At 44.4% G+C, this 13,101-nt stretch overlaps 1 protein-coding gene across 1 annotated transcript in view; it reads left to right on the top strand.

The window, feature by feature from the left end:
• Positions 1-12,762, top strand: part of FBXW8 (F-box and WD repeat domain containing 8) — a 599,303-nt gene extending 586,541 nt beyond the window's left edge. Inside the window, exon 11 of the mRNA XM_086943265.1 lies at positions 11,312-12,762. Coding sequence (XP_086799391.1) covers positions 11,312-11,456 — 145 coding nt within the window. The 3' untranslated portion in view covers positions 11,457-12,762. The remainder of the gene's footprint in view (positions 1-11,311) is intronic.
• The last annotated feature ends 339 nt before the right edge of the window (positions 12,763-13,101 follow it).

Below are 13,101 nucleotides of genomic sequence, written 5' to 3' on the forward strand. Positions count from 1 at the left end.
TTGCACTAGTTAACTCATTTGTAGCATTAACATTAACATTTTAAGGCTGGGTTAGACCTTGCAGTTTTTGAGGATTCGTCATGAAAGAAAGGTTTATGCCGTTAATGGCTTGATGAGTAATGCAGACGGTCTTTATTGTATTTTTGTCAACCCCTGGGAGTCAGTGAAGATTCTCAAGGGATTGGCTTATGCTGTACAGTTTCCTCTGCTTCAGTATCATCCTAGAGTTAGCATTTTGTAAGTACTGCAACCAGAAGACTAGTCTAGTTCCTAGAGAGATACAATTTCTATGATCCAAGCAGGCTGAGATGAAGTATTCACTGCCATGTGTTGGTGGGAAATGTTAGATTAAGGAGAATTTGCTTCAGGGTCTTGATCTGTTAGAAGTACAATGTAAAAACAGGATTGATCTGAATTTCGGGTGAATAAATAAAATCTGACATCATGCTGAGATTTTAAACAATTGGACCATGTCAATTCTTCCTAGGCTGACACGGTCACCTACTTGTCACTCATGCATGGCCTGAAGCTGGGGTGTAACGAATCTCATTGCGAAGGTGACCTGGGAGAGGCAGAGATCAGAGATCTCTGGTCTCTGGCGGGGACACGTATACACATCATCCTCTTGGAGTTGCAGGCCATTTGCTTAACTTATAAAGCCTGCTTGCTGTCCATAAAGGGGAGGCTGTTTTTGGTCCTCATAGACCTCACATCTGCCATTTGGTATTGCTGCTTCTAGAGGGTTTTCTGCAGCTGGGCAGCATCTTGAATACTGTCCTGTGTAATCTAAACTCCCATGCATGGAATTTGATTGGGGCAGTTAACTGCATCCAATATCCCTCCCAAAGTAGTGAATGTCACCCTTGCGGCCAAGCATCCTTCTACAAAGTTGGTCATGCTGGAGCCTGGGACAAGTTTGTGACCTAGGTGTGGCACCTGTGATACAGCCCCTTTCCAGACTATACAGTTGGATGTATCATTATTTGTTTTGTCTTTGACCCAGCATTGGCTTGCAGTGGCACAGTTAAAGGTTATTTGTTGGCCCTCTCGGCCTTTTTGTGTTTACCAGACCAGACCAGCCATTCTTGTTTAAACCACCTGGCGTGTCAACTTGCGTGGTCCCGTTGCCGGGCTGCTATCTCAGTGTCCCCCGGAGTGTCCATGCTCATGAGTGCGAGTCCTGAGTGTCCGCCGCGGGACCTAGACCCGAAGAGTCCTGTTCCAGCAGTTGTATCTCGGTGACCAAGGGGTGGACTGATTCTGGACGGCTGGTCTCTCCATCTCCCCCAGATTCCCGCCCCTCCGAGTCCTCGTCTCCCTCCGAGCGGATACCATTTCGAAGGCTGCTGAACCTGGAGCCCTCCACAGAGTTGTTATTCGGGGATGTCGATCCACCCCCTCTCCTCTCGCTGGCACCCCGGGTCTGATAGGGCGTCGCAGGTTTACGGCCTCTGTTCCTTCCGGTCCTTCTCCGTTGTGGCTTCGGCTGTTCCCACCGGGCCCTCTCCCTCAGTGATCTGTCCATGGCGGCTCTACCCGCTGTTTCCCTACTGTTCAGAATCGGGCGTTCCTCAAGCCATTGCCAGGCGTCCTCCGGACACGTGAAGAAAATGGTTGTGTCTTTATAGATGACTTTAAGTTTTGCCGGGAAAAGGAGCATATAGTCTAATTTCAAGGCACGTAGTTTCATCTTCACTGAGTCGAAGGAGCGGCGTTGCTTGGACACTTCTTGGCTATAGTCCGGAAAGATCATAATGGTGGTATTTTCGAATCGGATCTCCCCCAGCTTCCTGGCTTCCCTAAGGATTAAGTCCCTGTCCGCATAATTTAGGAATCTAGCGATGACCGGTCTTGGTCTTGCTCCCTCCGGCGGTTTGGCCAGCAGCGCCCTGTGCGCCCTCTCAATGACGAAACATTCGGAGAACTTAGCTGCGGGGAAAGTAGTCTTGAGCCACGCATGGAGGAAGGAGGCCATATCCCTCCCCTCAAGTCCCTCTCTAAAACCCACAAAGCGAAGGTTGTTGCGGCGGGATCTATTTTCGGCATCATCCACCTTCCATTGTAGTTGCCGATGAGAGGCCTGCAGCTCTGCCATGTCCTTTTTTAACGCTGTGATCGATGTCTCATTGTCCGTGACTCTGTTCTCGGCCAGCGTTACTCTCTCCGTTAAATTGCGAAAGTCCTGGCGTAGCAGCGTTATCTCCGAGCCCACTTCACCAATTTTTACCTCCAATGCCGCCCGCGATTCCTGGATATCACTTCTTGATGCCTGGATGGCTGCCAGGAGCATTGCCGTTTCTGTGAGAGGTCCCGGCGGGTCCGTCCTCTGTTCCGAGTTCGGCCTAGATGTCGCAAAGTTGTCCATGGGGCCTTGCTTCGTTGGCTTGGGGATCAGATCACGTTTCCCCCATGGCTGCCCTTGCCGCGTTTCCGGCTGTGATCTTGGCGCGATCTCTGTTGGCGCCTGCGACTTGTTGGGGATGAGCGCCTGTAGCCCTGACGCCGTCCCCCGTACGTGTAGAGCTTTTGTTTTGGGGTGGCTGCCGTCGGTTCGAGCGCCGTGTGGCTGTCGGTTCGTGCACCCCACGTCCCCACTGAGGGCACCTCGTCTTGCCCCCTCCCAGCCACCCGGGAGGTTTCCACTGCAAGGTCAGATCCCAAGCGTCTCAGGTTGCCGCTCCCTCTGTGCCATCCAGAGTGTCCGGGGCGTACTCTCTCGCCGTGTAGGACCGCAACAGGGTGCTCGCTGGGGGTCTCCCCTCTTGTCATGCACCCAGTCGTGATGATTTCCCACTGCACCACCCCCAGCGCAGGACTCAGCGTCTGGTCTGCGGGGAAGGAACAGCACTCAGAGACCAGAGTGCATCCCCAGGCTGGGCCTCCCCGCCGTCCCTTCAACTGTGAGGTGCGTTACTGGGCCTGGCAGTAGATGTGTGTAGTCACTGCCCGATGCTGGTTGTGACTCAACTGGGATTTTGCCCAATCAAAACGCTCTAAAGTCCCTCTTTTGCAAATGCTCATGAATTGCATTATGGGATTTGTAGTATACACACTACACTCTAGATAATTCAGTCATACCATTCCATCCCATGGAGGTACTATCAAATTTTAAAATGAGATAAGCTTCCTTTCTCAATAAAGCAGTATCAATGTCAAAATAGAGTTTACTTGTTTCAAAGCTAGACAAAACCGTCCATTTAAAATCCTTGAGTAGTAGGAGTGTACGGTAGTACATAGCCGGGTTCATTGTTTTGTGTTCTGAATTTTGAATAGCCCTACCTGACCCCGGTCCTTTGGGCTTAACCCACATAGGTTTTTGCAATCATTCTTATTGAAGGCAGCATATTGCAACTGGCAAAGGTACCTTAGCAACTGCAGACGGGACCCCATATGCACAGGAAATTCCATTGTGAATCTTCCCTGATTTGCGCAGCTCGTGATGGGGTGAGCAGGACCCTATGGGCTTGAGCAGGGGTTACCATAGTTGGCGGCCTTTATAATGCTGGCCTCCTCCTACCGTTCGATGCTATCCTTAAAATATATGACCTTTCCTCAGGGCAGATCCTGACTCATGCTACTTTAAGAGCCATAACATTTACACAAGGAAAGTGTGAGACGGAACCACAGACAGACACACTCACTCTTACACTGTTGACCCAGGGCAATCATAAATACTTCATCATGTATGCATATAGGTCCATAAGGGGTGCTGAGTTCAGACCAATGACCTTACTGATATCCAAGTAGGAGACTGGGCTTGGGGAACCACTGACAGGCAGAGAATGGTGATGGACCCTTCAGTATGGACGGCATATCTCAATACGTGCACAGCTCGAATTCATTCAATGTAACTTCCTCCATGGAACTTATAACACCTGCGTGCCTGCAAGCCATGCATCCCCAAATGCCACTAGTAAGTCTACGATGTGGCCAGCAAGGGCCAGAGTCTGGAAACGTGGTCTAGTCCTGCAGATTCTATTGGGAGAAGATTGAGAGCCAACTATCTGAAACCTTGCCTTCTGGCCTTATGACCAGAACAAAAGCCAACAAATCCACTGTTAGGTACATATATCTTGCTCTGGTCTTTGGCAAATCCCAAATAGCAATGAATTGAAGATCTTTCTCTGCCCTGTTACCACAGACATGGAAGGCACGCCTCGACAGGCATGCAAGGGCAGAACTGATTGCATACTTCCTCCTCCGCTTGTCACAATGCTGGATTGTGAAACTTTCCTACTGGCCATCAATCCCAAATCTGACAATAAGCCGTCCTAAAATGCAAACCGCAAGAATTTCTTCTTTGGCAAAGTTTGACTGGCAATGATACACTAAACTCCTTTTGTCTGCTTATGTTGGCTGTCTATTAACGTGGCCCTTATAGTGCACCTTACGCCTTTTTTTCTTTTTCCCGTCTGTCTTTTTCTTTCAGGTGGTTGATGTCTTGCGGGTGGGACTGGGAGAGTGTGCTGTTCTTTTGGGAAGGTTGTTGTTTTTAATTCCCCTTTGTTCTTTTTCATTGGTGTATACATCAGGGATGTTCCTTTCTTTCATAACTGCTGGAATTGTCCCATATATAATGGGCAGGTCTATATGTGTGAGCTGCTATAGCTGCCTGACGGTATTCTCGGATGTCTGCAATGGCTGTTATAAAAATGATAATAAAGACTAATTTGAAATAAAAGGGAGGTACAACTCCATATTGGAGGTTCTGGAGGATTTCATGTCTAGTTCTGGCTCAATGAGTGGCTATTAGGAGGACCGTATTATGGGAGTTTTGAGGTTCTGTACACAGGACTCAGTCATTGTAGAAAGTTGCTAAATAATTGAGGTCAAGACTGTTGAATATTGGGTGAATCTCGATGTAACAAACAACATTCTCTCATGTAAACTGCTGTTAGCCCTCAGCACAAAAACGATTCCTTTTAAGGAAGGGTTCACAGAAATAGCTCTCTGTCGAGTGGATTCTTGGACACCTGTTTTGGTTTGCGTTATGCATTTGTCAGCAAGTGGTTCATAGTGTTGCGGATGGCAAGAGCAGTCATGCAAAACAGTTGCTTCGAAAGCCTGCTGTGATTTGCTTTTTACAACTACCTATGGGTTTTTTCGGAGTAGAAGTATGTTGGCAGGCATGAATACCATAGAAGGGCAACCTGTATGCTAAATGAATTTTTGCACTAGTTAACTCATTTGTAGCATTAACATTAACATTTTAAGGCTGGGTTAGACCTTGCAGTTTTTGAGGATTCGTCATGAAAGAAAGGTTTATGCCGTTAATGGCTTGATGAGTAATGCAGACGGTCTTTATTGTATTTTTGTCAACCCCTGGGAGTCAGTGAAGATTCTCAAGGGATTGGCTTATGCTGTACAGTTTCCTCTGCTTCAGTATCATCCTAGAGTTAGCATTTTGTAAGTACTGCAACCAGAAGACTAGTCTAGTTCCTAGAGAGATACAATTTCTATGATCCAAGCAGGCTGAGATGAAGTATTCACTGCCATGTGTTGGTGGGAAATGTTAGATTAAGGAGAATTTGCTTCAGGGTCTTGATCTGTTAGAAGTACAATGTAAAAACAGGATTGATCTGAATTTCGGGTGAATAAATAAAATCTGACATCATGCTGAGATTTTAAACAATTGGACCATGTCAATTCTTCCTAGGCTGACACGGTCACCTACTTGTCACTCATGCATGGCCTGAAGCTGGGGTGTAACGAATCTCATTGCGAAGGTGACCTGGGAGAGGCAGAGATCAGAGATCTCTGGTCTCTGGCGGGGACACGTATACACATCATCCTCTTGGAGTTGCAGGCCATTTGCTTAACTTATAAAGCCTGCTTGCTGTCCATAAAGGGGAGGCTGTTTTTGGTCCTCATAGACCTCACATCTGCCATTTGGTATTGCTGCTTCTAGAGGGTTTTCTGCAGCTGGGCAGCATCTTGAATACTGTCCTGTGTAATCTAAACTCCCATGCATGGAATTTGATTGGGGCAGTTAACTGCATCCAATATCCCTCCCAGAGTAGTGAATGTCACCCTTGCGGCCAAGCATCCTTCTACAAAGTTGGTCATGCTGGAGCCTGGGACAAGTTTGTGACCTAGGTGTGGCACCTGTGATACAGCCCCTTTCCAGACTATACAGTTGGATGTATCATTATTTGTTTTGTCTTTGACCCAGCATTGGCTTGCAGTGGCACAGTTAAAGGTTATTTGTTGGCCCTCTCGGCCTTTTTGTGTTTACCAGACCAGCCATTCTTGTTTAAACCACCTGTTGTGTTACAATTTATTAAAGGCTTAGTTCATAAGTTTCCTCCTAAACCCTTTGTGATGCCACAGTAGCATCTTAATTTGGTCCTTACTTTTCTTTAGTGCAGCCCTTTTGAACCAATGCGAAGCTACCACGTTACATTTCATGGCTTTTAAGATGGTCTTTCTTAGTGCGTTAACTATAGCTCATCTTGGGAGTGAGCTTCAGGCTCTTTGTCTAGCCACCCTACTCCACCTTCTCTCAGGACAAACTGGTGCTGAGACCTAGAGAGACCTTTCTGCTGAAAGTTTGACTTCCTTCCATGTTGAACAGTCGATGAAACATCTGACATTCTTTGCTCCACCTAACACCTCCAAAGGACCCCAAGAAAGCATTGGGGTTTTACATTGATCGCATCAAATGTGGTAAATGATCAACTCTTTGTGGGGGTTCTCAGAGGCAGAGAAAGGCATGGCAGTGCAGAAAGTTCAGCTTGATAGCCCTCTGCCTTAAAGTCTGCTATGCACTGGCCAAGAACCAGCCTCCAGAAGGTCTGACATATGCAAAAAAGGAGGTTCTCAGTGGGGATAAATTGAAAAATATATTTTTTAGACAACAACACTACTAATGTATTGGACAGGCGACTAAGAATTGTATTTCAATAAATAGTGCACTGAATCATATATATATATATATATATATTATTTCCAATCCCGACTTCCAAGCAATAAATATCAGGCGCTGACACCGTGGGGTTACAATCAGGAACAAGAGTTTATTTACTCAGTGCACAAGGATTGACGCGTTTCGACGGTCACAGCCGTCTTGCTCACAACACAGAGCAAGACGCGTTTCGACGGTCACAGCCGTCTTGCTCACAACACAGAGCAAACAATAGGTCTTGGCTTTTAACATGTCAACATGTGATTGGGTCTCGCAGTGGTTTCCCTGTAGTCATGGTTACCAGTTACAATCTCACTGGAAAACTACAGCGTTATGTGAAGTTAATCGCTCTTACTTGATAAAAAGCAATTAAAGTTTAAGCCACATATAATTCATTAAGTAAATACTAGACAATTGGTTCATTGCCGATTACAAAATTAACGCCAAAAAACATTGCACTTTTTAAGAAATTAAACGCGTTGTGTAGATTTTAAGTCATAATGTGTTTGCACAAATATACCTTTCGAATTGTCTGTGTAAGTACGAAAACAATGTTGGTACTTAAAGAAACAGAATACTGGGTCTAGTGCCCGTTTGTGCATAAGAACCTCGAAAATAATGGTTCACTATGCGTTTAAAAACGTTTGGAATTGAGCCCAAGTGGGCAATGGCAACACATTGTATAATTAATGCTACATGCGCATCATACAAGGCTAATTGTTAATTCACATACTAGCAATGTCTAACCGTAAAGATTAAATGAATCAGGGATAACCAAAATTAATTCAGTGAGCATAACTTATACTTCCATTATGATGGTGACATGTGAAATATATATATATAGTTGCATAATAATCTCTGTTTTCGGAGGATTGGTACAAGGGGTTACTTAGATAAATTTATAATGTACCTCATTAACGGATTTATAAATGTACACTCAGTGCTTCATCAGCATTAAGGCCATGCGGCGTCTTACTGTCGAGGAGAATGATGTAACGTGACTCCAACCTCCTAAGGGCTAGCTGTCTGTTTCCCCCTCTCGCGCTATATGGTACATGGTCTATTACAAAGTATTTTATATTGTCTGCATTGCCTGCGTGTGATATGTTTATGTGCCTAGCCACTGGATACGTAGGGTCATTATTTTTTATGGCCCTAAGGTGTTGTAACACTCTTACGTGGGCCGGGTGTATTGTACTGCCTACGTACAGTTTTTTGCAGCTACATTGTAATACATAGACTGCAAAATCTGTTTTGCATGAGTAGTTGGATCGTATCTTTAGTGGGGTTTTTCTATGTGGCACATCCACCTGCGTAGTGTTGGTGCCATATTGACACGCTTTGCACTTAGTGCATTTAAAGAAACCGTTTTTAGTTTTAAGCCATGGCGGTTCTTTCTTCTTCAACACTGGGGTGTTGTTGACTAGTTCTTCCCTCATGCTTTTTGCTTTCCTAAACGTGAGTTGTGGGTTCCTAGTGCAGCATTTACCTATTATCGGATCATTCCGAACTATAGGCCTATATATATATATATATATTATACACTAGCAGCCCGTCCCGACGTTGTCCGGGTAGGCTTTGCTCGGTGAAAGGTACTCACCAGCATCGCACTCCCCTGGGCATGTCGGTGCGGTTTTCCCTTCTATTTAAAGAAGTCAGTGGCCTGCTCACTTCCTGCTTTCACCTCCTTTGCCCATGTGTTGTGGGCACGCTGGAACACCGCCTGTAGCTCGCCTCGGGGCAGCATCGATCGGATCATTGCAGGCCTCACTCTACAGTTATTGGAAGAGTCATCCTGCGCCGCCGCCCCGCGCCCACAGACACGCATGGCGATAGGGAATAGCAGAGGCCAATCAACAGACACCCACTAAGACAGAAGAAGGAAAGGCAGCGCGCTTCCTGTTCCTCTCTGGGGCTGCATTGCTATTTGTGCAACATTCTTTTCCATGTGAAGAGATTCTTACTTTTTTTGTACATTTCTGCCAACTCTCGACTAGCCCCGCTGAGCATGGCGTGATCGCTCCGGCCCTCGCAGTGTGTTGCTTCCGGCTTCCGCGGTCCTGGCCGCTCCTCCCCGCGCTCCTGGCCGCCGACCCGTGATGTCAGCATGCACACCGTTAGCTGGCTCTACTTCGAAGGGACTACTTTTCCCAAAAAGTTACTTTGCCCTTATAACATATATTTTTTTGACATATATAGCCTATGTCCATCTGCTTACCCTGACAATTCCAATGATGTATTGGGTGTTTGGATTGGCGCTGTGGTTCCCGAGTTTACCCGCCTCAAAGGTTCCCAGTTCTCCAATGATGTATTGGGTGTTTGGATTGGCGCTGTGGTTCCCGAGTTTACCCACCTCAAAGGTTCCCAGTTCTCACTTTATAATAGTAGTATAGATATATATATATATATATGTGTGTGTGTATATATATATATATATATATATATATATATATATATATATATATATATATATATATATATATATATATATATATGTATGTATGTATTTTTTTTTTTACATTCAGGAAATTCTTTTTTTATTAATTCCACTGAAAAATGATTTCCCTTTCTAAAAGTCTAAAGAACACTATCCTTGTCCAATTTTATTGAGGTACGGTGTGTGTTTTTTCTATTTGGCTATGTGATCAAACCTGAATATTGCAAGGCAAATAAACATAGAGTTAGGGGCACATCCAAAAAATGGTGCTGTATCCTCCAGTTATATATCCTTTGTGTTACTGTGCATAAGTTGTCGTGTTCCTATTGCCAGGTGTCGGCACATTTCGACCTATGATTACAGGCAGGACTACAGCAAGGTGAAGTGCCAATTCATACATGCATGCATGTACACTAGGGGAACTGTTCCCCTTATTCTATGGTGTCTGGCATTGCTGGCCAGGCTGTCCTGTGTCTGATGTGCTCGCGGGAAAACCTTCTGCCCAGCAAACTGCTAATTGGCTGGATCACAGAGATTCTTCCAGCTGATCCTAAACTGGACCACAAAGGGATATCTTGTGCCTGCCATTGCCCCAATCCCAGGTCTGCACTGGCTTCATCAAAGACAGCCTGCTCTTCAGCTGGACCGCTGTGGGAAATCATGTATCCTAGTCCCAGGTGGACTTGGTGCTTCCACGTTTTTGCATCAGTCAGACCTTTTGGATTCGTATCATATGCCCAGGTTCTGTCAGGCTACCCCTCTTTTCGTCCAGAAGTTTTGACAATCCATTCCTTCAGGGTCAAGTCGTCTGGTAACATTGCATTGCCACGCAGACTGCCTGTTCTGGATATTTGTCAAACTGCAATGTGGGCATCAGTTCATACATTCACGAAGCACTAGTGCCTTGATACCCAGATGCGATGGGAAGGGCATTTTGCCAGCTCGGTCCTACAAAACTTTTTGAGAAGCCATTGTACAGATCCTCCAACTCAGAAGGTACTACTTTGCTTTCTATTCTAAAAGTGAGGAATCTGCGGTTAGAAGTATCCATCAGAACAAGTTACTTCGCATCAGTAGTGCTCTTTCTGGTGGATACTCTATCTACATGTCTCTCATCGCCATACCACCTCTCCATTCTTTGGAATTTCAATTTAAAAAGGTCGCAAGTTAGAGATCTGCACACTGACTCAGAATAATGTTTGTTTTTTTTTACTCCATGTCCAGGGACACCGAAAATGTCCAGAAGAAACTTGCCTCAGTGCACTTGGGTGGCGCTTGTATGCTGGGTAGAATGACACAGAGTAAAACAATGCCACCTTCCTGCACGCATGCTGAAAATCTTCTGCATCCAGTCAAGCACCTGGGGATAGTCTAAAGATGAGGAGTATGCGGTTAGGTAGAGTATTTGCTAGAAAGAGCACTACCAAAGGTAAGTAACTTGTTCATCTTAACACTATTTCTTAGGGGTAACAATGGTCTGGTATGGCAGCGCTACTGAACCACTTGACCTCCTGATGTTCATTGCACTGCCGTCTCTCTGGCAGGATACTGCTTGTCATTCTTTTTACATTGTGTGGATTCAAGAGAGAACCCTGTTCTAGAAAGTAACAGATTATTTGACTGTGACATTTATTCTCTCAGCCACTTGCACTTGGTTGGGTTAATTCCATTGATCACCATCTTGCTGCACTGATTTTTAGTGGCTTCCAGGCAGAAAAGTAAAATGAGGTGTGGCACTTTATAGAGACATGATGTGAGTGATCATATTACAAATGACATGAGAATATGCACTACTGTTTTTTAATGTTGTGATGTTTTGGAAAACTCTGAAATCCTTGTGCTCAAGGATGCAATAGTTTGGATTCATGATGATGATTTGTCATGGGAAATAGCTAAAACTGGGTAAGCAGTTCTTTATTATTCTGAAATCAACTCCGTTGACTTTCTTCATGTGTTTGTCTCCTACACAGGCATCGAGGAATGATCTATTCATATCAGTTTTCCGTGGATCATCTCGCTCGGGAGAGCATTCTTCCCATCTGCCGATCGTCGTATGATGAAGCGATTGGCTACAACTATAACATTGGCTTGGCTGTCCCCTATGACAATGTGTAGGAACCCAAGCAAATTGATGGTTTGTAGACAGATTCTGTTTCCTGAAAGAATTTCAAGATGAGCAGGCAAAAAATGTGGATAGCGGGGACCAACTTTCTACTTCAAGGCACAATAAATACCATTGTTGGAGAATGTCCTTCGTGTCTCATGCTGCTGTTTGTGCCTTGATGGGATCTTGGCCTCAGTGCATCGAGTGTTTGATGCAATAATGGGCTCAGGAAACCCATCTCATGTAGGGCACAATTACTTCCAGAGCTGTGCGCTTCTTTCACATGGACTACACTACACCTGCTCACATTTCTTTCCACTACTTTGTATGAACTGAGTCTATTTTGCTCTCTAAGGAAACAATTGTATCAAACGACTTCTTTTGATTTGGACTATTAGAGGGACTGATTTACAATCCAGGTGGATTCGAAAACCTATACTGCAACCATTTGTAAATATCCTTAAGACAGTTCTTTAAGGATGAAGAAGAGGTGCTCTCTGCTGATGGTCTTGGAGAGCTCACGAGAAAGGTATATTGATCCGCTTTCTAGGGTGTCAAGTGGTCTGTATGTCAAACTGGCACGCTAATTGATTCTGACTGGGTGTCAAACTGTCTGTGTTTATAACAGGCAGGTTTATGAGCCTTCTGATGCACATGTCATGTTGTGTACCCACAACTGGATGCTTTATAAACCATTGAATATTACAGCCATCTTCATTGACCCACATTGTATGTTGGCATGTCTTTGTTCATAACGGCATGTTTCCATGGGAAAAAAAATCTTACCTGATCCAATTTGCATTCTGGATTGACTAACCAACTTGCCGCAAACCCCTGAGTTTGGTGGGCCATGTGGTATTACCTATTGCCTATTCCACAAGTGTAGAAAAACCATGGTCCATGGAAGTGGTAAATGCTTGCATTCTATTGTGAAAAGCGCCTGTGGATAAAACGTCAGCTAACCTTATTGCAGCAAGGCTTGTATGTTTTTAAGAATACACCTTCAAAACAGTAAAGATGGATATTATATTTTAGAAAGGCTGTTAATATTTCACAATTTTCTTTTAATGTCTAGTTTTTAAATTATTTTATCCAAAGTTTTTTTTTTATTCGGACGGCACCATGAGACAGTCAGTGTAGTGCCAACGCACTAAGAGACATAATTGTAGTGGCCACTTTGTAAATTATCGTGTCTGCAAACTTCAAAATGGATCCCAAACTTTGACAACTAGCACAGAAATGTGCTTGTTAAAATATCCGTTGGATACAAAATGTGAAAAATAAAAGCGTGGTAAATAAATCTACCTGTAAAAGAAATTTTGATACCGAGAAATGTGTATGTTTTGGCACGTGAATTTCTCTTTTGTACTCCACTCCTACATGTCCTATCTGAAATTATTTCTGTGGTATACATTAAAAAAATAGCAATCCTGTATACATTTGATTATGGCATCACAATAACCTCTGCTAACATTTGGAACTATGTAATGCTTTAAACACAAATTTATAATGAGCAGGACTGTTGTGAGGAATCTTATTGACACAAAGCTGTGATTTTAGAATCGTATGTTTTTAAATGAACCAAGGAGCCTTAGACGTGGATGCACCCCGTTCTTTTTATATACATTTTAGAGACTGGAGCAGTGGTCCTTTTCC

Source organism: Lissotriton vulgaris, chromosome 11 (assembly GCF_964263255.1).
Source record: "Lissotriton vulgaris chromosome 11, aLisVul1.2, whole genome shotgun sequence".
In the NCBI taxonomy this organism is placed as follows: Eukaryota; Metazoa; Chordata; class Amphibia; order Caudata; family Salamandridae; genus Lissotriton; species Lissotriton vulgaris.